Source organism: Sapajus apella, unplaced genomic scaffold, assembly GCF_009761245.1.
Source record: "Sapajus apella isolate SASKATOON/1434 unplaced genomic scaffold, GSC_monkey_1.0 scaffold26, whole genome shotgun sequence".
NCBI lineage: Eukaryota > Metazoa > Chordata > Mammalia > Primates > Cebidae > Sapajus > Sapajus apella.
This window is the reverse complement of record NW_022436966.1, coordinates 22,577,876-22,605,783: the sequence shown is the minus strand read 5'-3', so window position 1 is coordinate 22,605,783 and position 27,908 is coordinate 22,577,876. Positions and strand designations below refer to the sequence as shown.

The window sequence follows — 27,908 nt, the reverse complement described above, 5'->3', positions numbered from 1 at the left end:
TTTCCATTCTTCCCATACAGAACTAAGTTTTGTAAATTAAAGTAGATATAATCTACTTTTGAGCTTCTCCAATGAGGGTACAAATAGAGTAATTAATAAACTCTTGGTAATTTGGATGAATTAAAGAGCTTAAACAGAAAAAGTAGATTTCATTCTGCTTGAAGATTAAAGTATTTATCTGATAATTGATTAGATTGCATCAATACGTTCTCCTTATAAGAAACCTCATAAAATGTTAAAAATAATTTGTTCTCTGTGTATATGTGTATATGTGCAGGTGTGATGTGTGTGTAAATATGCATATATATATATATATATATACATACTATACACATATACATGTAGAGAGAGACACATACACACACATATACATATAGATACACACATATATAGGCATTTTCCTTACATACAATTTACATAGTTGTGTGTATGGAAAAACATACAATTTACATAGCAGACTGGAAAGAGATAGCCAAAAGTATAAATCATTGCTGTAAAATGAATAATAAATCCCTTTTTTTATATATTATTTTGTATATACTAATATTTTGAATTCATCATGTATTACCTTCATATAGTTAGAAAACACCTCATTTCTAAGTGAATGAAAAGCAACTGACTTGATGTTTGGTGTTTTTTATTCTCCTCTGAACTTTCAGAAAATACTCATTTAATCTGATATGGGTTGTTTTGTGTCGTTTTGTCTTGTTTTGTTGTTTTGAGACAAGGTCTTGCTCTGTTGCCCAGGCTGGAGTGCAATGGTATGATCATGGCTCACTTGAGCCTGGAACTCCTGGGCTCAAGCAATCCTAAGTGTGGGGATTACAGGTGTGAACCACCACTTTTGGCATGTTTTGCTTTAAACTGTATAAAATCTGACTAAATATCTCTTCTTGAAAGTCATTTACAAAATTTTATTCTAGATCTATCTTATGTCAAATTATAACATCCACAAGCTAATATTTCAAAGCACTAGATTAGCCCATGCCCCAACCACTTTAAAATTCTTCTGCTTGAAAGTTCAATATGTAGCAAATTAACTGCTATCTCTGGTAGAGATAGACTGGAGGGAACCACAGGGGAATACTCTATTATTAATGTTATATTTTTGTGTTCCCATCAATGAATTATTCTCAGCTTATATCAGAAAAAAAGGCAATCCAATGCCTTGTAGACTTCTTTACAAAAGTGAGAATATTTAGGGAGACCAAGTTTCCAGAGAGGAATGAATCAGAAACACAGTCTCCAATGTATCTGGGAATCCGAGCAATGGGTCTGACCTTCCTTCTCTCCACATTCACTCCCAACTCCTTAATTTCCATATATTTTATTTCTTTATTTTGTTAGGTAAAAAACATACTTCCAAACAGGCAAGCACAATCTTCTTGATCTATAAACAGCAGAACAAAAAAGCAGGGATAATGGGGAGTTAGAAAACAGTTCCGTGGCAGAGAAACTGAGTAATCAAGGACCAAGGGAGCCCACGCAAAGATGGTATGGACAGGAGAGCTCAGCCCCAGGTCTTCAACAGGGCCTTTCTGAAAGACCATGGTTATCACAGACTACAGGGTCTCAAAGAAGGACTCAGCTTCTTTTAGAGTTGATTGGGGTTGGTGGAGTAGAGAAGGAGAGTAGATAGGTCTAAATTCAGTTGTCTTTTATTATAAGAAGATAATTTGATTTGGATAATCAGAGCATGGGAGCCCAGGGTGAAGAGAATTAAAGAAATATAGTTGTATACCTAAAACAAATTTCTCCCACGGTACATGTATACGTATGTTACAGAACTGCACGTTCTGCACATGTACCCCAGAACTTAAAGTATAATAATAATAAAATAAATAAAAAAATTTTCTCTCTTGCTCTCATCTCTCCCTCTCCGTCTGTATCTTTCTCCCTTTCTTCTCCCCTCTCTCTCTCTTTTCCTCCCTCTTTCCCTCTCTTTCCCAGGATTCCCACAAATGTCATTTCTGCTGCCTGGATGATTCTTTCCCCTCAAAGCTCATATTAGTCAACATGTTCAGCCCCCAAGACACTCCCAAATTTCAATGTAAATGTTATTTCTTCAGATAAACTTTATCTGCCACTTTCCCCCTTCTCTCTTAGAGAAATAAAGTGCAGCAATAGGAAACAGAATATTTGCTGGTGGAATTCCAAATATCTTTCACCAGAAAGGGAAGTGGTTTGGAAGGGCAGCAGAGTTTTGCCACTGTCCTTGAAATGCTACTGTATTGATTAAAGTGTTCTTAATGCCACTGACTCATCCAAGGTTAAAGTATGCTGTACCAAACTAAGGATTTTATGTATGGATCATTTTAATTTTTTTCATATTTTATATTTGCCACTTTGGGTACCTCCAAACATCCAATACCTAACAGACAACTGGAAATACAAAAACTTTGATTTTTTTCCCTTGTGAATTCAAGATAAAATTTTCTGCAAGATTTGGCACTTGATTATCCAATAAAAGTTCATTTAAGAAGCTATTCTAAAAGACTTTTGAACATTTGGGGTTTAATGTCCAACTATGATGATTAATTAGCTCTTTCTGATTTTTACATAGTGTGAAACAGAAGCAATAGCAGGCAGTTTATTTTACTCTAAAGAAACAAATGCAGAAAATCTTTCTCTGTCTTGGTTTTCACTTTTAGAAATGGCACAGTGGGTGGGATGCTCTGGCAGATAAACAGCATAGAAAAATGATAAGATTACCTGACCGTCCGTCTCTCTGGAAGTCCACATGATACCATTCTCCATCATTCACTTTCTTCAACAGGGCTTTTATTTTTATAGTACCTGACCCCATGTCCAGGAGGAGGTAGAGGTGGCCGTCTAGCATCTCAATAGCAAAGAAGTCCACCTTGATCATCTGTGGGTGCTTGGCATCCTTCTGATGTCTTGGTTTGCCATGGCTGAATAAGATGAGGCCATTTGGCTCTGTTGTACGGAAATCAAATGATATGGAGCCTGTTTTCTTTGCATTCCATTTAGGCAAAGAGATGAAAGACTCTGGGGTTTCAAAGGTGATTGGGTCTAAAGTTGCAACATTCTCACATTTAAATGCCACCACTCCATGGATCTTCATCTTAGGATCTCCTTGCTTGGCAAGTCGAGATAATTCCAGCCTCACATCATTATTTTTATACACAACCTGTGGGCAGAGGATAGCAGTAAGAAACTAGCCTCCAAATTTTAATATCTGAAAACTTGTCATCAGCTCATGTAACTTGCAAGGACATCATAAAAAGGCACACAAAATTTAGTTAATTCTGCTGTATAAAGGCAGCATTTTTCAGTCAAATAAAATTTATGTGTCAATGCATAGAATAATAATTTAATTGTAGTAATGTGTGTGCAGATGAACACATGCATGTGCATATACACACAGACACTGCTTGTATTTAACTCAAATAATTTAAAAATCTACATATATCTTGAATTTCATGTGTAAATCAACATGTTAAGACTTGAACTTATAAAGCCTTTTTGTTTTGTTAGTTGTCTATGATGCTTTTAAAATTAAATATAAGCATTAAGGTCATTCAGTTTTCCCATTATTAAAGTATTTGAAATTGGATACTATTATAGATCAGTCTACTAAAATATTGGATCTCTTCTATTATCTATATAGCTACTATGAATATTAACTTTGCAAGATAGTCACAACCAATTACAGTACAAAACAGCCTGATATCTCTCCAAATACAACTAAGATACAGGAGATCCCTACCCTGCATCAATAACTTTGAATACTATTAAGAAATGTGGCACTGCTACATGTAGAATACGGTGCTTCCTCTCAATCTATTCAACCTGTGTTACTGGTGATCAATTTCACTTTTAATTTACACAGACTCTGAGCTGTTGTCTTGTACTCTCATTTTCCAAGGCACTTCAGTAAAAGAGGCTGGGCACTTCTGATTGCTTGCTGATGGTCCTAGGGCTTTTTGGACTTCAATTAACACCATGGGTGAATTCACTGACAGGGTTCACAGTGTCATACTTTTGCTATCACATCACTTTATTTTCTTATATTTTATTTTTATTTTTTATCATACTTTAGGTTCTGGGGTAAAATGTGCAGACCATGCAGGATTGTTGCATAGGTACATACATGGCAAGGTGATTTGCTGCCCTCATCCCCCCGTGACCTGTATCTGGCATTTCTCCCCATGTTATCCCTCCCCATCCTCCCCACCCCCAGCTATCCCTCCCCTATTCCCCTTCAACAGACCCCAGTGTGTGATGCTCCTCTCCCTGTGTCCATGTGCTCTCATTGTTCAACACCCGCCTATGAGTGAGAACATGCAGTGTTTGATTTTCTGTTCTTGAACAGAAAATCACATCACTTTAATAAATTCATAGATATTTTTGACATAAGGATAAAGAAAGAAGGATAGCTTTTCTCTACAAAATGCATACAGTGGATAATCATATTTCAGAAATACATAGACCATACAGACTTAAGAGTGAATTAGTTATCTAGGGCCACATATATATCTAGGTTATTTTAAGAAGAACATATATATATATATATATATATATATATTTTCTCATATAAAATGTATATATGTATATTCTTTAATATTTTATATATATATATAGAAAGAGAGAAAAAAAAAATAAGACAGCCTATATCTGCTTAGTGTGTTATGAATCAACCAAGTCAATGCAGCCGTTATTACAAACCCATGGCCAACTGAACCAACAGATGCCTGTTGAGTTTCCTGACAGGACTTGTTAATGGATACTTTATTTTTCCAAGTAATTAAGAGTACATGCTTGGGTATTGGACTTCCTGAGTTCAAATTCTGACTCCAGAATTAGTGAGCTTGGAAATCTGTGTAAGCCTGTTTTACTTCTTTAAAGGGAAATAATACTTCACATAATGGTTATAATAATTAAATAACACATGTAAGTGGGAAAATCTACATAAAGGCATTCATTCTAATGCCAAGTACACTGTAAGATTTCAATAAATGTTACCTACATAAAATATATGGTAATAAAAATCACCCCTTTACCATCATCTAATAGGTACAGATTTTAGTTCTAAATTTATCTATGATAAGAAAACATTTAGAAATTAAGTCCACATATATAATTGGCTTTTATACATGATTTGTGCCAACTATGTAAGTCACATCTTTTCAATGTTGGGCCTGGTGTTTCAGTTTACCTTTATCTTGAAGGAGTATTATAACAAAGAACATGATATCCCTTATTCTTTAAACAAATATGTACAATGGTTTAACAAACATCTATTGACAACAAAAGAAGAGAAAATGAACTTGAACAATAACAAAAAGGAATTACATTAATTCTTAAGAAGACTTTTTTGGAAAGAGAAAGATCTATTAAGTCTTAGAAAAATTTATTTAGGATTGCCTTTCTTTAGAGATCTTTAGAGGCAGAGAAAATGCATTTCAAGGATGACTTTCCAAGTTTATCACTTCTCATTATGACTTTCATGCTACTCAAACCTATATTATTTTTCCTTTTTCCTATTGATTTATATTCTAGTCTGTGGACATTCTTTTGACATAGATACTGATTAAGTATTTTCAGACCCAAATGATGCTTCTGTTGATCAATGCCAACACTCATTCCTAGAATAGAACTACTGTAATAGAATTGAGTGTTTCTGACATGAACAAGTGGGTTTTAGCCCTGGTATATTGTCTCTTGAATCTGATATCAGAGACCATAAATTTGAAGAATGAGGAATAGTTAAGTCTGGGAAAGGATTTCAATGAGACATAATCTTATAAGTGAAACAGGTGTCTTCATGATGAAAAAGTTTAGGAAGATATATATATAAAAAAAAGAAGGGATAATTCCCTGGGTAAAATTTCTTAAGGTTAGCCATGCATCTCAATAAATAAATAAATCTCCACAAGAATCAATGCTTTATACTGGCAAGAACCACAGCCCAACTCAAGATCAGTGTCTGGCATAGAGTAGACGCTCCATAATTATTTGTTGATTGTTGAATAAAATTATTCCTTCACTTTTTGAAACCTAGTTCCCAGATTATAGGCTTTTATAAATAACAATATTTAGATCTACAATTAAAATACAACAGAATATAGTATTGTGGGCCAATCTCATAAACTAATTACGATTTTGCCCTATTTCTCTAGGAAAAAGCATAAATACGTGCATATCCAGTTTATAATTGACAAGTTGGCTGGGGAATTTTCATCTTCAAACACATTTTGTGGGGGTATAAATTCCTTTTAGAATGAAGAATGCCTCAGTTAAAACTCTCCAGAGGATCATACACAAAAATGTACACTGTGCTTCTCCTCAAGATAGTTCTTGTAGGAAAGAACTATCTCCAGATACAAGAACACTTTCCTACAAGAACTATCTTGAAGAGAAGCACAGTTGTATATATTTTTTCTTCCCATTTTGTACTCTTTGAAAAGCTATTCTGGAAAACAGAAAAGCAATTTTGGATAGGTAGGCTTATGGCTCTCAGATTTATACTATTAATTCATCTGACCTAGATTTTATAATTATCCTACTTTTCTAAAGTTGGACCTACTCTTAAAATGAACTGAATCTAGTTCAATTAGAATAATGAGTAGCTAGTAAGTACTCTAAATCTTCTAAAATTTCATGTGTAAGCTATTTTTGCTTCTTTCTGAAACAATGTGACACTCAATCATGGGAGCACCTTATAATTATTCATACATATTTTATTCTCATGCCAAAAGTTGCAATTTACATGTTTCACTTTTGAGCACATTCCTGTTTACTTTATCACCATAACAATTGATGGTATTTGGGCACACTCATTTGTATCTGCTTATAGAATCAAGGTTTATTTTGGGTTTATTTTTTTTTTTTTAAGAGCGATTCAAAATGTTGAATTTTACTTCCTTGCTTCATGGGTTTCTTTTCCCTTTCCTGAAGCAGTTGTAAGAATTTTTAAAATGTCCTTCCCATGTTAATATGAAAAAATAGGGAGTAATATGTTTGCGTTTTCATATTTTTAGGGTTGACCTTTGAGGAAGACAATCATTGAGTATTATCCTTCATCTTAATGATACTCCTGAAAACATGACAGCAATGCAGAGAAAATAAATAGCTTAAAGAATAGCAGCTTAATAGTCTGTACATAAACTTGGTTCAATCTCAAAGCTATTATCTAAGCCAAGTTGCCTAAACTCTGTCTCAGTTTCTGAATTTTGGAAACTGACATCTATAAAGAAAATGCATGTCGTATCTACAAATTCTTGGGCTTTCCCCCCTTACTCTGTGTGATGTGGGAAAGACATAAAGGATGCTCTACTCTTCCTGCTCTTTTTCTGGCATTTTCCAGTTGTGATTTTTGATGCCAGGATATTATTCTCTACTTTCAGATCTACTGAAATGTTAATTCTTTAGTAAAGAGAATGTTCACTGCATCTTCAGGTACACAGACACGCCTCAAGGATTACATCTATCTAAGGTTTGTACAGATGGTGTTGAAGCACTGGTAGCTGAGAGATAAGGCTCTTTCCACAGAGAGTGGGAGTATGTGAAATTTGGTGTGAAAATATTTGCCACTCAAATAATGACTTTTTAAAATAAATATATGCTTTGGCTTAGAAATCACAATGAAGGTCTTAACTTCATTAACATGCATGATGAAGACTTTTCATTCCTTAACTATGGTAATATGCAGGATTGTGAAATAAGCACCAAAGTTAAAGTGTTGCTTAGATATTTAGACTTTGCTATGACCCTCCCTAAGAGAACATGAATGGCTCATATTTTAATTTATCTTGGTTTTCACTTTCATACTTCGGAATAATTAATGAGTTTGAGGCCTAACAATCTGGCTTGCATGTCAAATTTCAGAGAGAATTCCAGCTCACCCATTTGCAAACCTGTGACCTTGTGCAAGTTCCTCAACCTTGACAAGTCTCAGTGTTTTATCCATAAAGGAGAATGATATCTACCACATTAGGGTTGCTGTAATAATAAGTTATATTTTAGTTAAAGTGTTAATGGGTCCTAGCATGAGAAAATGCTTAAGTAAATATTCATTGTTTTTATTACTGTTATTATTATAAATAACTTTTTTTTATTCTTACACTGAATTGATGGAGCTACACAATTTAACTGTCATAACAAAGGTAACAGCTGTCAAGGTACATAGTAGTTGATCATTCGCATTTTTGCGGGAATTAAATAGTGCTTAGATCAGCAGGATCAAAGGTATTCAGCTGATTGGGGCTTCCTTTTTCATCCTGATATTTACATTGCAGTTTGACGTACATAACAGGCTTTCTCTGTAAAGTTTCTTAACTAGAAACTACAGATAGCAGGCTAGCTAACCTAGGAGTTGTATTTTCACCCATGAAAGGGTTTCTGTAGCATCTAACAGTAACAGCTACTGCTATCACCAAAGCCACCACAACAATCAGTTAAGATTTACCAGTTCACTTTCTGGCAGGCCCAATTTTAGGATTTTATATAAATTAAGGGGTTTAATTCCCATATGCATCCTAGAAAATTGATAACAGTATTCTATTTTATCAATAAATATCTGGAGGCACACAGCCATTGCATGTCTTTCTTCATGATTAAGTCCAATACTGTTTGAATATCCAATGACATTAACCTCAAACTTTAACTTTGTGTCAGCAGGGAATTTATCTTTGTTTTTGATAGCAGTTGCTAAGTAGATTCACAATCGAACAGCTGTTTGTCACCAAGCAAAACGATAACCTTTCAATGAGTTACATTCGCTTTCCAAAAACCAGTATTTTTCCTTCATTTGTTCTCATTAAAATATCTCCAAGTGAATCAAATACCACAAGTAAATAGAGAAATGTATTGTACATCTACTGATTAAAATGTTCTTTCAAGTCCAGTTACAGTAGATAACCTATTTCTCTGTTTCCAAGATGATATTGTAGTTTTTCAACAGGTATGCCATTTAGAACGTGACATATATATCTTAAAAGTATATGTGGTTTAAAATTATTTAAGGGGGCTGTTGCTTTTTTATTTTTGTTTGTTATTTGTTTAAAATACAGTTAATGCTTTTACTCTATTAAGATCAAGTGAAAATACTTTTTTCAAGTACCTGAATTTAATCCCTATTTCCACCTACAACCAGAAACTAGGCAGCAAGTGAAAAGCACAAGCGCCATCCACTAAGTAGCAGACAAATTGCATTTGCTTTGCCATGATCTGGGTAAGAAAGAACTCAAAAAAGGAAATGCAGCGTCTTACAACTTTCATCCTCAACATTAACTTATTATTTTGAAATTGTGTTTCAATTCTGACACTTTCAATTCAATCAGATACGCATTTTTTAGACACATACTGTAGTAGGATACTTAATCAAATTCAATTACAATCAGCCCCTGTGCATATGCCTAGTTCCATAGAATGCATTCCACTGAGAATAAACTAGCTTAATTCCTCTTAAATATTTGCTATTGGCAAACATATAAGTAATAAATAAACTATACGTGATCAACACATACACACATAGACACAAACACACCCAAAGTTTAAACATTATCCAGACACACCATATGTCAAATTTAATGTCATTGATGTCCATATAAATATGCACTTACGTTAGAACATACGGTATATCTCTCAACAGATACACAGATATGTAGATAATACATACTTATATATGTCATAGGCATAACAAAACAATATTTGATAATTTCAAAATTTTGAGTTTTTAGCTGAAGCAGAAACATGGTCCTACTTTGCATCAAAAATGTCTTATTCCAAAAGCAAATTTTAGCATTTATAAAGTTGGCACACTCCATAAAAAAAATGGTTGTAGCCTTCAAAAACTATTCTTTTATGGTTAAATGAAAGTAGAAAATTAGACATTTCCCTTCATGTTTCTGCCACCATAAGGAGACAATCATAAAAGCAGAATAGAGGCAAGGTAGTCACTTTTTAAAATATTCGCACCCATTATTGTTTTATCCTCCACCCAAAATCAAGTTTCTTATGCTATTCACTTTCTTGCACTGGAGGTCTGGCACAGGACCTGATTCTAGCAAAAATGTCAAACAATGTTCAACTTAACTGACCAAGAGACTGATAGGATTTTAGCTTTTCTGGGAATGTCACTCCATAGAAATTTTTATGTGTAATGTGATATGTCCACAGGAGGCAGATGGGCATCCAGTGCAGTGCATATAACTGTGGAGTGGCTTGGGAGGATAGTGGATAGGGAGGGCAGTGTAGAAAATGAACAAGCCCTGAATAAAGTAGTCCAATGCATATTTATTTATTTATTGAGACAGAGTCTCACTCTGTTGCCTAGGCTGGAGTGCAATAGAGCAAATTTGCAACCTCCACTGCCCAGGTACAAGCAATTCTCCTGCCTCCGCTTCCCAAGTAGCTGGGAATAAAGGCATGTGCCGCCATGCCCAGTTAATTTTGTGTTTTTAGTAGTGATGAGATGTCACCATGTTAGCCAGGCCGGTCTCGAACTCCTGATGTCAAGTGATTCTGCCTCGGCCTCCCAAAGCAATGCATCTTTAAAAACAACTCTTAGCAGTAAGGAAAATTTAATTTTAAAGAGACATACGTAAGTAATTTTAAAAAATAAGAGGGTTTTGGGAAGGCAGCAAGTTGATCTTTTTTTCCCCTGATCCAATCTGATTCAGAGATCACGTATAGATAATATTTTGAATGAAATATGTTCCCTTCTCCAAATCGAAATACCAAACCCTGTTATGAAATGCAAATCAGACTACAGAAATATGATTTCTCCACAAAGGCATGTGACATTTTATTTTTAAAAAAAGTTAAAAATTGGAGACAGAAAAAGCAATATTTTGTTTACGCAACATAGAGAAAAATATTTTTGCTTAGTCTCAATTAAATACAACCAAATATATCCCATTCATCAAGGGAAGAAAAAGGAAAAGAAAACCCCTCCTGCTTCATCATTCCTTCATTCCAGCATTCAGTGAACTGCTTAAAGTTACCGAGACAACATTGGGTGCAATCTGTAAAAGTCACTCATGGAAGTGAAAAAACTGAGTTGTCCTTGGGTTAGCAACTGTATTTATGAAGCTTTCAGTACATATGAGTATGCAGCAGAAGAACCTGAGTTTCATTACATAGTAATGTCCATTTTTCTCACATTAATGATTCAGTAATGCCTTTAAAAAATGGAAAAATGAACCACAAATGTCAGTAATGTGAAGGTTGAGCTGAAGATTTTCTTTTAAACATAAATTGCAAACTTGATCAATTGTCTTATTTTCAGATGAGGAAACCGAGGCTTAGAAAGCTTAGGGGGCTGTCCAAATTGGCATCAATCTCTGATCAAAATCATGTATTGGGGACTTCAGTGTTCAGTGTTCTTTCAACTTTGTGTTAATAAAGGAAAAAGAAAGAGCAAACACTGCCATAGGGTCCAGAGTTATGAGATGCACTTAAGCAATTACAAATGAAAAGCAGCCCACTCTTTAGCAACGGGACAGAAAGGGAACTGGAGCTTATTTAAAGGTGACTTCAGCTTTAAAATTATGTTAGCTTCATAATAAGTTGATGTTTAAATACAGAAATAAACATCCTAAAGGAGGTAAAAAAAAAATGCAGTAACTTCCTCTAATGATGGCATTTAGAAAGACATGAAAAAGTTAACTAGAATCAATAAACTTGCAATGTTCACTGCTATTTTAAAAGAAAGTGAAGAATATACATTCAGCATTGGTCTTTCATGGTCTTGCAGAAAGTTAATCCACTGTAACTTGGAATTTACAGCTTCTATTCCAAGCCAGCAGATACCACTAAGAAGGGCAAGGCATGTCTGCTTTACCCAAACACTTTTCAATCTCCTGCCAGTTTCAATGAGGGAAAAGTAACCACTATTATTATTTTCTTAAAGGAGACTATCTTTCCATATACCGAGAAATTTAGTGTCACAAAATGGTGACACTAAATGATATGTCTAGGTTAACCAATGAATCTTCCTTCGTGTCTCCAGCCTCATAAGCTCAGTGAAGTTTCCTCCATCCCTTGATTTTACATTTTTCTAAGTGTATATACCATTTAGTATATGTATATACATGTATCCTAGATAGATTAGTTAGATAAATATACAACAGATAGATGACAGATATATGGATGATTTCCTGTATAGTCTGTTCCTTCCTCATTGATTTGCAATGACATACTACCTATTGTTTTGGATATACCAATGTTCTAATACTATAATCTGTTATTACTTTTTGATCATGTTCATCAATTTTAAGCTTTGAAAAATTTTCTCCTAGAGAAATTGGATAGCCTTACCATTCTCATGTATTTATTACTTGATTACATTTATGTGTGTATACAATATATGTATTATTTTAACCCACTGAAAATGTGTTGTCTTCTGTTTAAGGTCAAAATCCAAATTGACTTGCTCCACAAATAGTTAATTATTTGAACCAGTACATTTTTTTGTCCTTTTTTTCTTACTTCAACACTCAGGGGAACACAGTTTTTAAATAATTATTTTTCTGGTTTGTAAGGCCTACCTCATATTAAATTATTACATATTTGTGATTCTATGGCTGAGCATTCTAGTCTGTTTTATTGATGTTTATTTTTTTCTTGATCTAGTTTCATTTCACCTAATTGTCACAGCCTTATAATATGTTCTAATATGGGTTAGGGTCCTTCCAATTAACCAACCCATTTCCTATAAAGTTTATGTATTATACCATACAATTTTTTTTTGTTTTCTGTATTGACAAAATAAATGTATCACAAGTTGTGTTGATCTAGCTTTCAAAAACATAGCAAGTTACACATTCAAATTTACTTAAAGGGACTTAAAATAGCCCAAGGAAATTGTATCTTGCTTAGAATTACATTCCTGTTATTAGAATTATTTGCAAAGTTATAATCCATAAATGAGTTTAATAATTTTGATTTTATCATATCAGAGAATCTGGCCTCATGCCAGAACAATAATTTATTAGTTGGAGGATAGATATACAACCATAAAGATATATTAAATCAGAAAAACAACAAAAACAGTTAATGTAGTTGTAAGTGCAATAATTCTATTCCAATAATCACAGGCCCTGGTAGAGTTACTTGTAGTAAAACAGCAGGAGTAGGTGGCCAGAATACTGGAGTTATCTGCTGAATGAGATGAATTATTCTCAGTGAAGAAGGAAGTGGAGTGACCTCATATTCCACTTTAATTGTGGCTCTCTTCAAATGGTGAGGGCACTTACCTGAGGTCACACCGCTACTGAAGTTCAGAGTCAGTCAGTAGTGGACTACATGGAATTTGAATGTTTGCCTCCAGAGCCTGGAATGGGCTGTTTAACTTATCGGTTTTCTTTGTATGGACTGTTTTTATGATGGTTAATTTTCCTAAAGCAGTAAAAAACTGTAGCATTTCTATGCATCCTCAACCTGATGTTTCAAGCGCTGGTTATCCAGTTTGTAGATTACCCAAATTGCATCAATCTCATTTCTTTCCCTGGCTGCCTGCCTTTACTGCTCAACCACACATCCACCTGAGAGTCTGCAAAAGGAACAGGAAAAGGTGACATTTATGACAGCCAGTCCTGATGTTTTCAGCACCTGCAATGAGAATATTGTTTGAAGTAGACTTGTTCCTGAGAAGTTGTATCTAAGTATATTCTGTGATTTTAATATAATTTGATAAAAAAATGTGTCATAAGATTTATATTTACATATTTTCATACAGTCACAGGTTTAAATTCCTGGGTTGCTACTTAACTAGTTGTACTGCCTTGGGCAAGCTGCTTATTCTCTTTGAAATAATTACCCTGTTTACCAAGTGAGATTATGAAAACTTAATTTGCAATGTTATTTAAGCACATAAGTGCTTGGTTTTGGGTACCTAAATAAAGGGTAGTCATTATTGCTGCTATTATGACCTTAAATGTGTAAGGTCTTAAGATCTTAAATGGCTAAGAGGGGAGTGCTCATTATTTAAATTAGTAAGTGACTATAACTGAAAGCAAAGAAGCATTCTGTGAAGTAATCACACTCAAATCTTGATGCTGGTGTAAATACTTCTCAAATTTCATAATTTTATCTCCCTGGAACTCTACATTTTGACTTTATCTACTAAACAAATAGAATTTTTACATTTTTCTAAATGTATATAATATACCATTTAGTACATGTATATGCATGTGTTCTAGATAAATTAGTGAGATAGATACATGATAGATGGATGATAGACAGATTATTTCCTGTGTAGTCTGAACTTTCCTCATTGATTTGCAATGACATATTACCTATTTCAAATACTCTTAATTTTAAATTTAATATTTTTTATTTTAAATGTAATACATTTAAATTTATTAAATACTTTTTATTTTAAAAAGAAATACGCTTTATTTTAAATTACACGCAGGTAAATGACAGAGTGAGATAGTCTCTGTAATGACACTAAATTGATGGAATTATAAGCTGGATGCAAATAGTTGTTTTATTTATCTTATACCGGGTAGGCTAAGTATATGGCCTTTTCTAGGTTTGCTGAAATATTCAACACATGTAACTGTTGTTCATTTCTAACTAAAAGGGCCCTAAAAATTATAGAGACCCCAGGTTGAGAACTATTATTTTTCAATTATAACTGCTAAGCAGTAGGATATTTCTTTTTAATATATTCTTTAATTATTTTCTCTGGAAAGTCCCACATGATTCAGATGTCAGATGGGTAGCAACTTTTGCCAGGGGTTGCTTCATTAACTGTTTATTTAATGAATGGGGTTTTATGTGCTACTGAATTTCTCATGGCAAACGTTAGAAAATTTTTGGCAGCATTTAAATTGGAGAACTGAGAAACATATTGGCTCTATGGAAACTCAATCAGCTCCCAGGCAGGTGCACAGCTTTTGCCAACGAAAATTCAGTAAAATAAAAAATCCAAGCAACAAAGTCTCACACAATCCAGAGAAAACTGACTTTGGTGTCCAAGATTAAATGAATGCTACATCCAGGTAGCTCAGGTGAATGAGATGACAGCTCATGAATGAAAGGGTGAAATGCCTCATAACTTTAGGAAGGAAGCAGGAAGGACCTGTTTTGGAGAATGACAGTATGCATACATTTTTGGATTGCTAAGAAAATTCAACTCAACTCGCTGCTAAAAAAAAGTCAACTGTAATTTCACACATTTTTTTCCTTATGAAGATCTGTTAATAAATTACCAAAAGATATAATCAGTTTACTCATTTCAATAAAAAAGCAATCATTGAATATTTTTAAATGACCACAGCACTGACTGGGCATCCCAGACCGAATATCCAGATGGCTATATTTTTTAAATGATTTGGCCAGATACATAGATACTGTATAAGCATTGGTTACCAGATTTATTTACTCTTGCTTGACAGGGAACCAAAAAATGTCCTGACCTATCTTCTGAGCTCTGAAAATTCCCAAGTGCACATATGTGTGTGTGTGTGTGTGTGTGTGTGTGTATAAAATTTTACTCAGTAATACAATAGTATGAAAAAAATGAAATATTTTTTAATTAAACACTAGTTTGAGGAAATAAAGATGAGAAGGTAACATCTTTCAGCAATTAAAGTGAATAGTATCAGCCTACTTGTCATTACTACATGAGTCTCGAAAGTCTGTGTGGAATAAAAGCCATTTTCTTTCATCTCCTCCCAAGTCTAACTGTCATCAATACTCCCCTCTTGGCATGACCATGTCCCAGCCCTTCTCCCTGTCTGGAAGAGCAATGCCCTGACTCAGGCTTCTTCTCTCTTTCTCCTCTCCTACATGTAGTTTCTGTCAATACTGGCTTACTGAAGGCTCTTGCATTCTTGGGACACCAGTGGATATTCTTTAATATCATTTTCCTGCTTTATCCAGAAATGGGAGGGTTGTCCTCATTAGCACACAGATGCAGATCCAACACTCGGTTGGCCACCTCTTGGTGGCGACATAAACACACGATCCTCACTTCAGGCCTAGCCACTTGACTGTCTTCTATCCCTGTTCTGTGTTGAACAAGCCACCAGTGGACAATTTTAGGGTTGGCCACCTACATCCACTTTGCCCCAATCGCCTTCAATTCGCTTATATGTTTCCTGATATAAATTTTTTAAATTTAGAAGTAGTCTTGCTCTGCGCCCAGGCTGGAGTGCAGAGGCACAATCTCAGCTCACTGCAACCTCTACCACCTGGGTTCAAGAGACTCTTGTGCCTCAGTCTCCCGAGTCACTGGGACTACAGGCATGCACCATCATGCCCAGCTTATTTGTTTTTGTATTTTTAATAGAGGCAGGGTTTCGCCATGTTGGCCAGGCTGGTCTCAGGTGATCCATCCACCTGGGCCTCCCAAAGTGCTGGGATTACAGGCGTGAGCCACCGCACCCCACCATAATATTTACGTGAATCATTATAGCACCAAACAGTAACCAACAAGCACCTTATCTGTGTTCCACACTTGTTGAACTATAAACTTTTATTTCTCATGACAGCCTTATGAGGTAGACATTTTTTATACCCATACTAAAGCTCAGAGAATTTAAGCATTTTTCTCCAAATTACACAATGACTAAGTGACTGAGCAGGGATCCAACTCAGCTTTTATCTAGCCTGATTCCAAAATCACAGATGCAATTCTAGTGTATGATACCCACCCCATGGGATATTATACGAGTTCCTATTTCCTTATTCAGTCCTGGTTCTGGGCACACTTTCTCAATCTCCTCATCATGCCTTTAGTGTATAGAAGTAAAGGGATTTTTCTCTTCCCTTTTCTCTTTTCGACCAGATGCCTCATTAACTAGCTGTGGTTTGCTTAACATTACTGGTAAATATGTGTATATATCCCCCTTAGGTTCCATCTCACTCTGTTTCTCCCTTGATTTCGGGATAGTTGTTACTCCCCTGCCTGTCCTATACACTCTGATTTAGTGTCACACTTGTCTTGTGCTCACTTCACTCTTAGGACCAAATTTAAGTAGGTACAAACGTTGTTTTGAACGTTAGGAATTCTTTAAACTAAGATTTTCTAAGTTGCCTTGTAACTAGAGAATAAAGAATGAGGTTTAACACTAGGATGAATAACATTCAACACATCAGTTTTCAGGAGGCTAGAGTTAGATTTGATGACTACAGCTCCTGTAGTCAATGAGAAAAGAGAGATGTACTGACCACATGTAGATTGGGACCATTTTTTTCATTGTAACTAATGAAGCCCAAAATAGCCGGGGCAGGGCTTGGGTGAGGTGTGAGGTGAGGTACTCACTTTGGGCACAAATATAAAGGAGGGTGCTAAAATCTTATAGCACGACAAATATTTCAATGAAATATTTTTAAAATTTAATAAGAAAAAGTCCACAATGAACAAGCTATTAAAATTTTAAATAAAGCTATGATCAGTATTACTGATTTTTCCTTTTGCCTCGGGCTCCACAATGCCTCGGTGTAGCACTACAATAAAGTATTATTCTAAGATTAATGAACTCCATTTAATATGTTGGAAATGCATTTATTAAAACAAGTACAAGTTAGTAGAGTAGTGTGGGAGGAAATTTCATCATTAGATATCATTAAAATTAGAACTAGAATGCGCTATTAATTTTTAAGGTGTAGTAGTCATTAAAAGCACTTTTATTCAAAAATGATGAACACAGTGTTCAGTCAGATACTCTTTTAACCACTTTACTCATATAATCCTCATGACAACCTGCTGAGATAGTAGAAAAGGCCCACTGCTACAGAATTCCCAAGGTAATATTCATTAAAATACAATATCGGTAGAGCTGTGCAGCACAGTGACTCTCACAAAATTAGAGTCCCCATTTTTCAGATGAAGAAACTGAGCTCACATAATAGTACCAGAATAAAATTTAGACCCAGACAGTTCAGATCCAGAGTCCTTGCTCCTAACCATGCTATAGAAATAAACCGCGGCTCTCAAAGATCAAGTAATATAGGCTATTTCTACCTTAACCTCTGCTTCACTAGACCTCACAATGCAATCAACCTTCAATAATAATGATCCTAAGAAACTCTTCAGGACATCGGACTAGACAAAGATTTCTTGAGTAATACCCCATAAACATAGGCAACCAAAGCAGAAATGGAAAAAATGGGACCACATTAAGTTTTAAACTTCTGCATAGCAATGGAAACAATCAACAAAGTTAAGAGACAACCCACAGAATGGGAGATAACATCTGTAAACTATCCATCTGACAAGACATTAATAACCAGAACATACAGGTGTTCAAATAACTCAATAGGAAAAAGTCTAATAATCTGATTTTAAAATGGGCAAAAGATCTGAAAAGACATTTCTCAAAAAAGGCACACAAATGTCAAACAGGGGATGACAAGCTGCTCAACATCACTGATCATCAAAGCAATGCAAATCAAACTACAATGAGATATCAACCCACCCTGGTTAAAATGGCTTTTCCCCAAACACAGGCAGTAACAAGTGATGGTGAGAATATGGAAAGGCAACCCCCTTGTACACTGTTGGTGGGAATGTAAATTAATACAACCACAATGGAGAACAATTTGGAGGTTCCTCAAAAAACTAAAAATAGAACTACCAGATGATCCAGCAATCCACTGGTGTGTATATATCCCAAAGAAAGGAAATCAGTATATCAAAAAGATATCTACATTCCCATGTTTATTGAAGCGCTCATCACAATAGACAAGATTTGGAAGCAACTTAAGTGTCCATCAACAGACAAATCAATAAGGAAAATGTAGTATATATACATAATGGAAAATTGTTTATCCATAAAAAAGAATGAGATTCTGTCATTTGTAACAACATGGATGAAACTGGAGGGCATATTGTGATGTGAAATAAGCCAGACAGTGAAAAGCAAACTTTGCATGTTTTCACTTATTTGTGGGAGCTAAAAGTTAAAACAACCGAAGTCATAGAGACTAAAAGGATGGTTATCACAGTCTGGGAAGTGTAGGGACGGTTGGGAGAAGTGGGGATGGTTAATAGGTACAAGAATATAATTAGATAGAATGAATAAGTTCTATTATTTCATATCATAACAGTGTGAGTGTGATCAACAATAACCTATTGTATATTTTTAAATAACTAAAATAGTGTAATTGGATTTTTTGTAACACAAGAAAGGATAAATGCTTCAGATGATGGACACCCCAGTTACCCTCATGTTATAATTATGCATTGTATGCCTGTATCAAAATATCTTATGTATTCCATAAACACCTACTGTGTGCTCAGAAAAATTAAAAATAAAATGACCTCAAAAATAAAGATTCTGGCATAAATGTTACAGGAACCAGTCAAAATTTATATTATGACATATATAATATAAACACATCTGTATGTGTGTATAATACATATATAATACACATCATGACTTGTCATTGAAATCACCTTGAAAGTCACTCATACTAACTTAAGAACTGCAGTCCATCTCTGATGTTCACCAGTCTACAGGCCAAATACAGAAACTAGTCTAAACACTTAAGGTATTTTTACAGAATTTTGATGAATACTAATTCTGTAGCTTACAGGCATTTAAAGGCCAATTGGATTTGGCCTCCTAGCCTCTGCCACTAACTTCTGCAGGTGTATAACTTGTATTCTTATATCAATTAGTAAATGTCATCAAAATGGAATATAATAAATTGTATTTGTTATATAAAACATTTTAGCTCTTCACATTAAATAGCATTATAATTATTTGATGAAACTAGAGCATTGTGAAGGATTATAAACAAGATTAAAGAATTCAGAATAAACACTTGAGATCTTGTCTAACAGGGATGCTCTCAAGTAACCACTGTTGCCAATTCATGCTGCTCATACACATGTGGATTTCTGATTATCTGGTTTAGTACTAAATTAAAGAGCAAAAAATAAAAAATAAGATCTCTAATGACTCTGCTACACAATATTTACTATTGATATTTTGGGGTGATCTATAATAAACCAATATTAAAGTAGGAATATATTTTAGGAACAAGATAGATAGATCAAGCTTGTCTCTTGAGAACACATTATTCTAGAGAGGAAGAAGGGGTAAGACATGGGCTGGCATCAGAGTACTGGAGGGGAAGAGCAAAGACAGAGAAATATAGGGGAAGTAAAATATATGAGGCTTTTATTTCAAACAAAATGGTGAGCATTTCCATAGCACTGGTAAACAGGTTAATCATACCTTATTAATTTCTATTAGTAATCTCATTTAGAATTAATTTCTTATAAATATCATAAATCCAATAATCTGCTCCTTCCTCCTCAGGCTAATATATCACAAGAGAAAGATTTTACTTTTTGTGAATTTAGGGTGTTTTCATGACTAGATGACTTATTCAAGACTCTTAAAGTTAGCACTTTGTGTGAATCTGCTTCACTCTGTGGGTGAGTGGCAGAAAGGAACTGTAAGCCCAGTAACTATGCTGACATGTGTCTCACTGGTCAAATAAGGAATTAGATATGAATGTGTATAGATTATATTAAAACCCATCCAGACTGGAGGAAAACAACCAAATGGGCAGGATTGACCATGGTGCTAGGGTCAGAAGTATTCTTTTCATATATTGTTATCATGTACCTATTTTATAACAAATTTATAATATGGCAGTCTTTACAAGGTTCATGTAATCCTGAGTCTTTTTAAAATAGACTCAAAGCACTGCCAGGGATTGTAAGATATGATTTATTTTGGTATCAAAGTGTTTCCTACAGCTTGGATACCTTTGTGATTTGGATCAGGAAAAAGTGTGTATCCTAGTACCTTACCCTGGGCTACATAGATATAAATTTTCTGTTGAAATAAGTGGTTTGGGTAGTCATTCACAAGTTACTAGATTCAGTGTTTTTGACCAAGCCATAAGAAATAACTCAGTAAACAAAAAGCCTTTGAGAAATAGGTCAAAGTTTAAATCACAAATCAGAATGCCTACACTGGAAGAAAACATAAACTTCTACTGGCCATGGCTTTAGCCATAGGCACAAGGATCTCTTTCTAAGACAACCTAGTTGATGCCAGGAAAGAGATAGTAGTTAAAATTAATACAATATAAAATGTTTCCCACAGTGATGTTTAAGTGACTACAGTACAAGAATAACCCTCATAGCTGATTGCTTTAGAAAAGTAAAATATAAATGGGCATTCAGAATAACAGGTTTGCACAGGAAAAGAAACTCAGTAAGTCAGGAGTTTGGAGAATTGTGTTAAGTTTCCTGGGTCTTGAGAAATGGCTTCTACATTCTTGGAAACAAAGAGAGAGCCCACATAGCCAAGACAATCCTAAGTAAAAAGAACAAAGCCGGAGGCATCACGCTACCTGATTTCAAACTATACCACAAGGCTAAGTAATCAAAACAGCATGGTACTGGTACCAAAACAGAGATACAGACCAATGGAACAGAACAGAGGCCGTGGAGACAATACCACACATCTACAACCATCTGAGCTTTGACAAACCTGACAAAAACAAGCAATGGGGAAAGGAGTTCCAGTTTAATAAATGGTTTTGGGAAATCTGGCTAGCCATATGCAGAAAGCAGAAACTGGACCCCTTCCTGACACCTAACACTAAAATTAACTGCAGATGGATTAAAGAATTAAACAGAAGACCTAACACCATAAAAACCCTAGAAGAAAACCTAGGCAAAACCATTCGGGACATAGGCATAGGCAAGGACTTCATGACTAAAACACCGAATGCATTGGCAACAAAAACCAAAATAGACAAATAGGACCTAATCAAACTCCACAGCTTCTGCACAGCAAAAGAAACAATCATTAGAGTGAACCAGCAACCAACAGAATGGGAAAAAAATTTGCAATCTACCCAGCTGACAAAGGGCTAATATCCAGAATCTACAACGAACTAAAACAGATTTACAAGAAAACAAACAAACAAATCCATCCAAAAGTGAGGGAAGGATATGAACACTTTTCAAAAGAAGACATATATGGGGCCAACAAACATACGAAAAAATGCTCATCATCACTGGTCATCAGAGAAATGCAAATCAAAACCACATTGAGATACCATCTCACGCCAGTTAGAATGGCAATCATTAAAAAATCTGGAGACAACAGATGCTAGAGAGGATGTGGAGAAATAGGAACACAGTTACACTGTTGGTGGGAGTGTAAATTAGTTCCACCATTGTGGAAGACAGTGTGGTGATTCCTCAAGGACCTAGAAATAGAAATTCCTTTAAACCCAGCCATCCCATTACTGGGTATATACCCAAAGGATTATAAATTGTTCTATTATAAAGACACAGGCACACGTATGTTCATAGCAGCACTGTTTATAATAGCAAAGACCTGGAACAAATCCAAATGCCCATTGATGATGGACTGCACAAGAAAAATGTGGCACATATACACCATGGAATACTATGCATTCATAAAAAATGATGAGTTCGTGTCCTTTGCAGGGACATGGATGAATATGGAAACCATCATTTTCAGCAAACTGACACAAGAATAGAAAATCAAATACCGCATGTTCTCACTCATAGGTGGGTGTTGAACAATGAGAACACATGGACAAAGGGAGGGGAGCATCACATACTGGGGTCTGTTTGAGGGGGAGCTGACAGCGGGAGGGATGGGGAGGTTTGGGAGGGACAGATGGGGAGAAATGCCAGATGTAGGTGACAGGGGGATGGAGGCAGCAAACCACATTGCCATGTGTGTACCTATGCAACAATCCTGCATGATCTGCACATGTACCCCAGAACCTAAAGTATAATAAAAAATAAATAAATAAAAAGAAACAATGGGGATGGAACATTAGAGGTTAAGCCTGTGTATTCTCCTTCTCAGTAATCATAATTACTCATGGTCTCAGTGTGTTTCTGTCTCAGGTATTATCTCTGTCCTTGTTTTCTCTTGATTCTCCTACCCAATGAATCTATGGCTGATCGCATTTGAGAAACGTGTAGTCCTGTTCAGTTTCGGGTCTGCTAAGTTTGTTTTTAAGACCATAATGAGATCATACAATGAGAATTTTTTTTTTTTTTTGGTTTGAAAAATTTTTGAGGTCAAACAAAGTTTAAAAACTTTCAATGATTCCACATTTCAACATTAGGTGGGAGGTGCCTATGAACCATAGAGTATATAGAAGAAAAGCAAATAACCCAAATGGCTCAAGGGTAGTTTCTGTGACACTGAGGAAAAAAAAAAAAAAAAAACTATTCAGATGCTTGGAGGAAAAGGTAGAAAGATGAAAAAACAAAGAGAAAAAGAGGCAGCTGGGGTGGTCCTCCTCCCCAACAGAGCTGACCCTAAGAACATTCATCCAGATAAGACTGGAGAATTTGGAAAATACTGCTGCTACGGCCACATTCATGGGGAGAATCTGAAAGCCTATTACAGAAGTCTAGATTTCGGCAAGGTACTCTATCCATCAAGGCCTAGGAGTAGATGTGGTAATGGCAGAAGGGAGTTATCCTAGAGAAGTCCCAAAGACTCTGTCAGATTGCAGAGAAGTCCTTTGTATTTTCAGGTGGACCCATAGAAAATAAGAGGACCAAGGGGCCAGCAGAGGTCTGGAGCCCACGCAAGACGTCTTCCAGAATCTTGAGCCTGAAGGTAACCACAAAACCCCATGTCCCGAAGGGCATGCACATACTGTGCCCAAACGACCCGCCAGGTCCTTTTCTAATGCTTAAAACATGACGTCAATACCAGACTGGTGATAAATATGCTACACCAAATTCTGCTGCTAAAAATCCTCTCAATGAACTCTAGGTAAAAAGATATATTAATAATTCTACCAGTTTTTTAAATATAATGTCTGATCTAGCGCCTTCTGTTTTTGCAAGCATACTTCTCAGTGTTTTCTTCCATAAGAATGGACTTACGTAGCCCATCTAATATATGAATGATATTACTACTAATTTCAAAGTTAATGTTAACAAGAATAACCATTAATGATTATTCCCAATATGTACCAGTCAGTATGCATTGCTGTCGTGATCATTAATTGTTATATCAATTCTCTGATGTCGGCTTTTTGTATCTCCATTTTCAGATATCAAAAGTTAGGCAACTTTCCTGCAGATTCACAGCTAGTAATAACTCATTCCATTGTATCACCCCAAATTACAACAGATGCTTTCTAACAAGTGATAAACCCTGACAACCTCTGAGAACGAAAAGGCCAGAGGATTACAAGTTAATAAAAGTTCATTTATTTTTCCCTATTCAACATTCATATTCAAGATTGTTTATTTTCTTAGTGATCAAAACCTACTAGGTACTAGATGAGGGTCAAGGTATTGAGAAATTTCATTTCCAGTTTCACATCTGCCATTAATCGTGTGAATTTGAGCAAGTATCTTTATGGCTTTCTCATCTGTTCAATCAGGATAACAATTGCCTCATATGCCTCCCAGTATTATATGTACTTCTAGCCTTGTCTTAATTAAAATAGAATTGGGTAATATGCAATGTACTTTTATGGTGAGTTAAAAATACATTATTATATTTACGTCTAAAATTATATCATGCCAGCCATAGTAGCTCATACCTATAATCCTAGAACTTTGGGAGGCCAGGGCAGGAGGATTGCTTGAGCTTAGGAATTCGAGACCAGCCTGGGCAACATAGCAAAACCTCATCTCTATTAAAACAAAAAATGAAAATAGTTGGGTATGGTGATGTGCATCTGTAATCCCAGCTACTCAGAAGGCTGAGGCAGAAGGATCACTTGAGCTTGTGGGGTTAATGTTGCATTGAACCATAATCACACCATGGCTCTCCAGCCTGTGTTACAGAGCGACACTATCCTAAAAAAAAAAAAAAAAAAAGAGGACTCTAAACTCAAACACAGGGATCTCTGCCTAGGTCTCAGAAGAAGGACCCGGATGGGGATGTTCTCATCTGTAAGTCTATGTGGCAGTGGTAACTTTTAAATTAATCTGCAAGTAATAGAAATATCTTAGAAGGTATGAGGTTCACTATTAGATATTATTAGTTAATTATTAGAACATTTTAGAGGCTAACAATAAAATATAATATTTTTATCCATATTACAACCAAGTTAAGGTAAGAAATGAAACAGCATCTTATTGGGGTGGAGTCCCAAAGACAGGTAAACCTGAGTAGTTTCAAAATAAGTGATGGAGAATTTGAGAATCTGCATTTACAGATTCTGCCAACAGCATAGAGAAGATAGTTGAAAAAAAATTAATAAAAATATGATAAAATATCACAAATAAACAATATACCATAACAACTATTTACATAGCATTTACTTTGTATTGGTTATTATAAGTAATCTAGAGATGATTTAAAGTATACAAGAGAATGTGCCTAGGCTATATGAAAATACTACACCTATTTAACATAAGGGACTTGAGTAACTACAGACTTTTCCATCTGGATGGGGAGGGGTCATGGAACCAATCCCCCTCAGATGCTTACATCACATAACAAACATATGTCTTGTTATTTGTGTTGTTGCATATGTAAGAATAGCCTCCAACAGTTTTTCCCAGCGCTGAGTTTTAAAAGGCCTGAATGTACTGATAAAAGGTTTGTGCTTATCCTTAAAAGTAGTCCTCCTTTACTTCTTTTCTAGGATGTCAAGAAATAAACACCCAGGAAGACATTAGACACTCTGTGCATATAAAAATGGCAATAAAAGAATTCCCAAATGCCATCTAATAAATAGAAGTAGAATAAATTGAAGGGTATTTTACATTCACTTAAATTTTTAAATGATTTAAGAGGATGTCCCTAAAAATTTTCTGATATATTGGCTTTTGTCAAGAAAAATAATCTGAATTGAAATTTGGATATGCACCAAAAGCTTCAGTCTTCAAGGACTTTTTGATTTCCTACAGTTTGCACGTTTGGAAACTGAATGATTCAGCATATCTCTAATAAAAAATCACCTTACAAGGTTCCTTTCCTATGCAGGCAAAATCAAATTAACTTCAAAAAGAAGAGGTTAGATGCCTCTAAAAGAAGTATCAAACTGTCACATCACTTTGCTCTAGCTCTCTAATGTCTCCTAATGTCTATCTAGGACCGAAATCCAAATATTAACTTCACCCAAGATCACTCTGCAAAATCTAAAGTGAAGTGTGGCTTCCAAAAGAAAATCATACTATATTAATTATTCCCCTATGCTGTCAGGGTTTCCACTGACAACACCATACAGTAGTATTCTGGACTTTTACTTAATATGCGATGACAGCCAACAAGATTCCAGGCTCCATTCAAAGGCTACAAATTATGTGGCACTCTTGCCTTGCTAGCTGGGCAGCCATTTGAATCAGGGGATTCTTGTGCTTTTATGCAGAAGTTGAAATGATGCTCCGTATCATCTGAGACATGAACTGCTGTGTGCACACCACACGTCTCCCAGCAATGATACATTGCCCTAATATGCTCTCAGAGCATACTCACTGGGAGGTATTAGGGCCATGTATCACCAAAACACTTAACTTATAGGATGTATTGCCACATGAGGTGGAAATGGTTGCCAATAACATATTTTACAGACAATTTCTAATGTTTGGTATTAAATGATGTCTTTATCACCTTTCTGGTGATTTGGAAGATAACATTTTGAGATTCTGCATGCTTGATCTTTGGAATTTAGTGCTTCTCCCAGTTACAAAACACTCTTATTACAGATCATTGTTAATAGGAAAATTCAGTAATTGAGCTTCAGCTAAGTGTGACACAAAATGAATGAAGTCTGTGTGCATGGCTGTGCAATCAGCCCTGAAATTCAGTTGTGGGCATAAGCCCCAGCGCTGGACTGCATCTTCCGCAGGGTAGGTACCATATGGGCTAGTGGTAGGCCCTGGGCAGAAAACATGAGAGCCAGGTGGAGATGCTCCCTAGAGGCAAAAAGCTCTCTGTGAAGGCATTTACTTACTCTGTTCCAATCCCGCATACTGTTTAATGACAGGCTCTGTATTGATATAGTTATATGTGCCAAAGAATTCTGATCTCTCTTTTACTGCCTAATTTTATTGGATAAAAGCATGGAGTAACGTTTAGAAAACTAGCAAATTACAAATTCTAAAAATAGATATTAGAGCTTCTCTTATTATATATATTTTTCAGATTGGCCATAATATGTTGCTAGATAAACATTCCATAAGAACAGAGTCCACATCTGTTTTGCTTACCATTTTTTCCCCAGTGCTCCGTGCCTAACTTGTAGAAAGTATTCACTAAGTGTTTATTCAATGCATTAATAGTCATGCTTCCCTTTTACAGTAGACCTATTAAATCACAACTTTTTTTTTTTCTTTTTTTTTTTTGAGACGGAGTTTCGCTCTTGTTGCCCAGGCTGGAGTGCAATGGCGCGATCTAGGCTCACTGCAACCTCCGCCTCCTGGGTTCAGGCAATTCTCCTGCCTCAGCCTCCTGAGTAGCTGGGATTACAGGCATGCGCCACCATGCCCAGCTGATTTTTTGTATTTTTAGTAGAGACGGGGTTTCACTATGTTGACCAGGATGGTCTCGATCTCTTGACCTCATGATCCACCCGCCTCGGCCTCCCAAAGTGCTGGGATTACAGGCGTGAGCCACCGTGCCGGGCCTAAATCACAACTTTTTCTTTGGAGGCAAAGCATGACTTCTTTCAAGTAGAATTGGCCTCTCTCATAGCCAGAAATCAAATTGCATCTAATAATGGTACATAATAGCAGTTATTTTTGAAAGGGTGATTCTAATCTTTAGACCTTGTTTAAAGCCAAGCTACAAAGATAATCTTTATTTACAAAAACATGTGAAAAAGAGAGAGTGGGCAGGGGGAGAAAGAGAGAGAAGAACCAATTTGATTATTAGTAGTATTTACCAGTACATTTAAACTTCATGAGATTCATTTGAAAATATGTTTCCATACATGTATTTTCAGAAAAGTCTTTCTTTTCTTTTCTTTTCTTTTTTTTTTTTTTTTTTTAG

General features: G+C 35.5%; 1 protein-coding gene across 31 annotated transcripts in view; it reads right to left on the bottom strand.

Moving 5' to 3' along the window:
• Positions 1–27,908, bottom strand: part of NRXN1 (neurexin 1) — a 1,131,792-nt gene that overhangs the window by 644,971 nt on the left and 458,913 nt on the right. For all 31 annotated transcript variants that reach the window (XM_032292205.1, XM_032292206.1, XM_032292219.1 and 28 more), the window contains one exon: positions 2,713–3,151. In XM_032292205.1, coding sequence (XP_032148096.1) covers positions 2,713–3,151 — 439 coding nt within the window. The remainder of the gene's footprint in view (positions 1–2,712; positions 3,152–27,908) is intronic.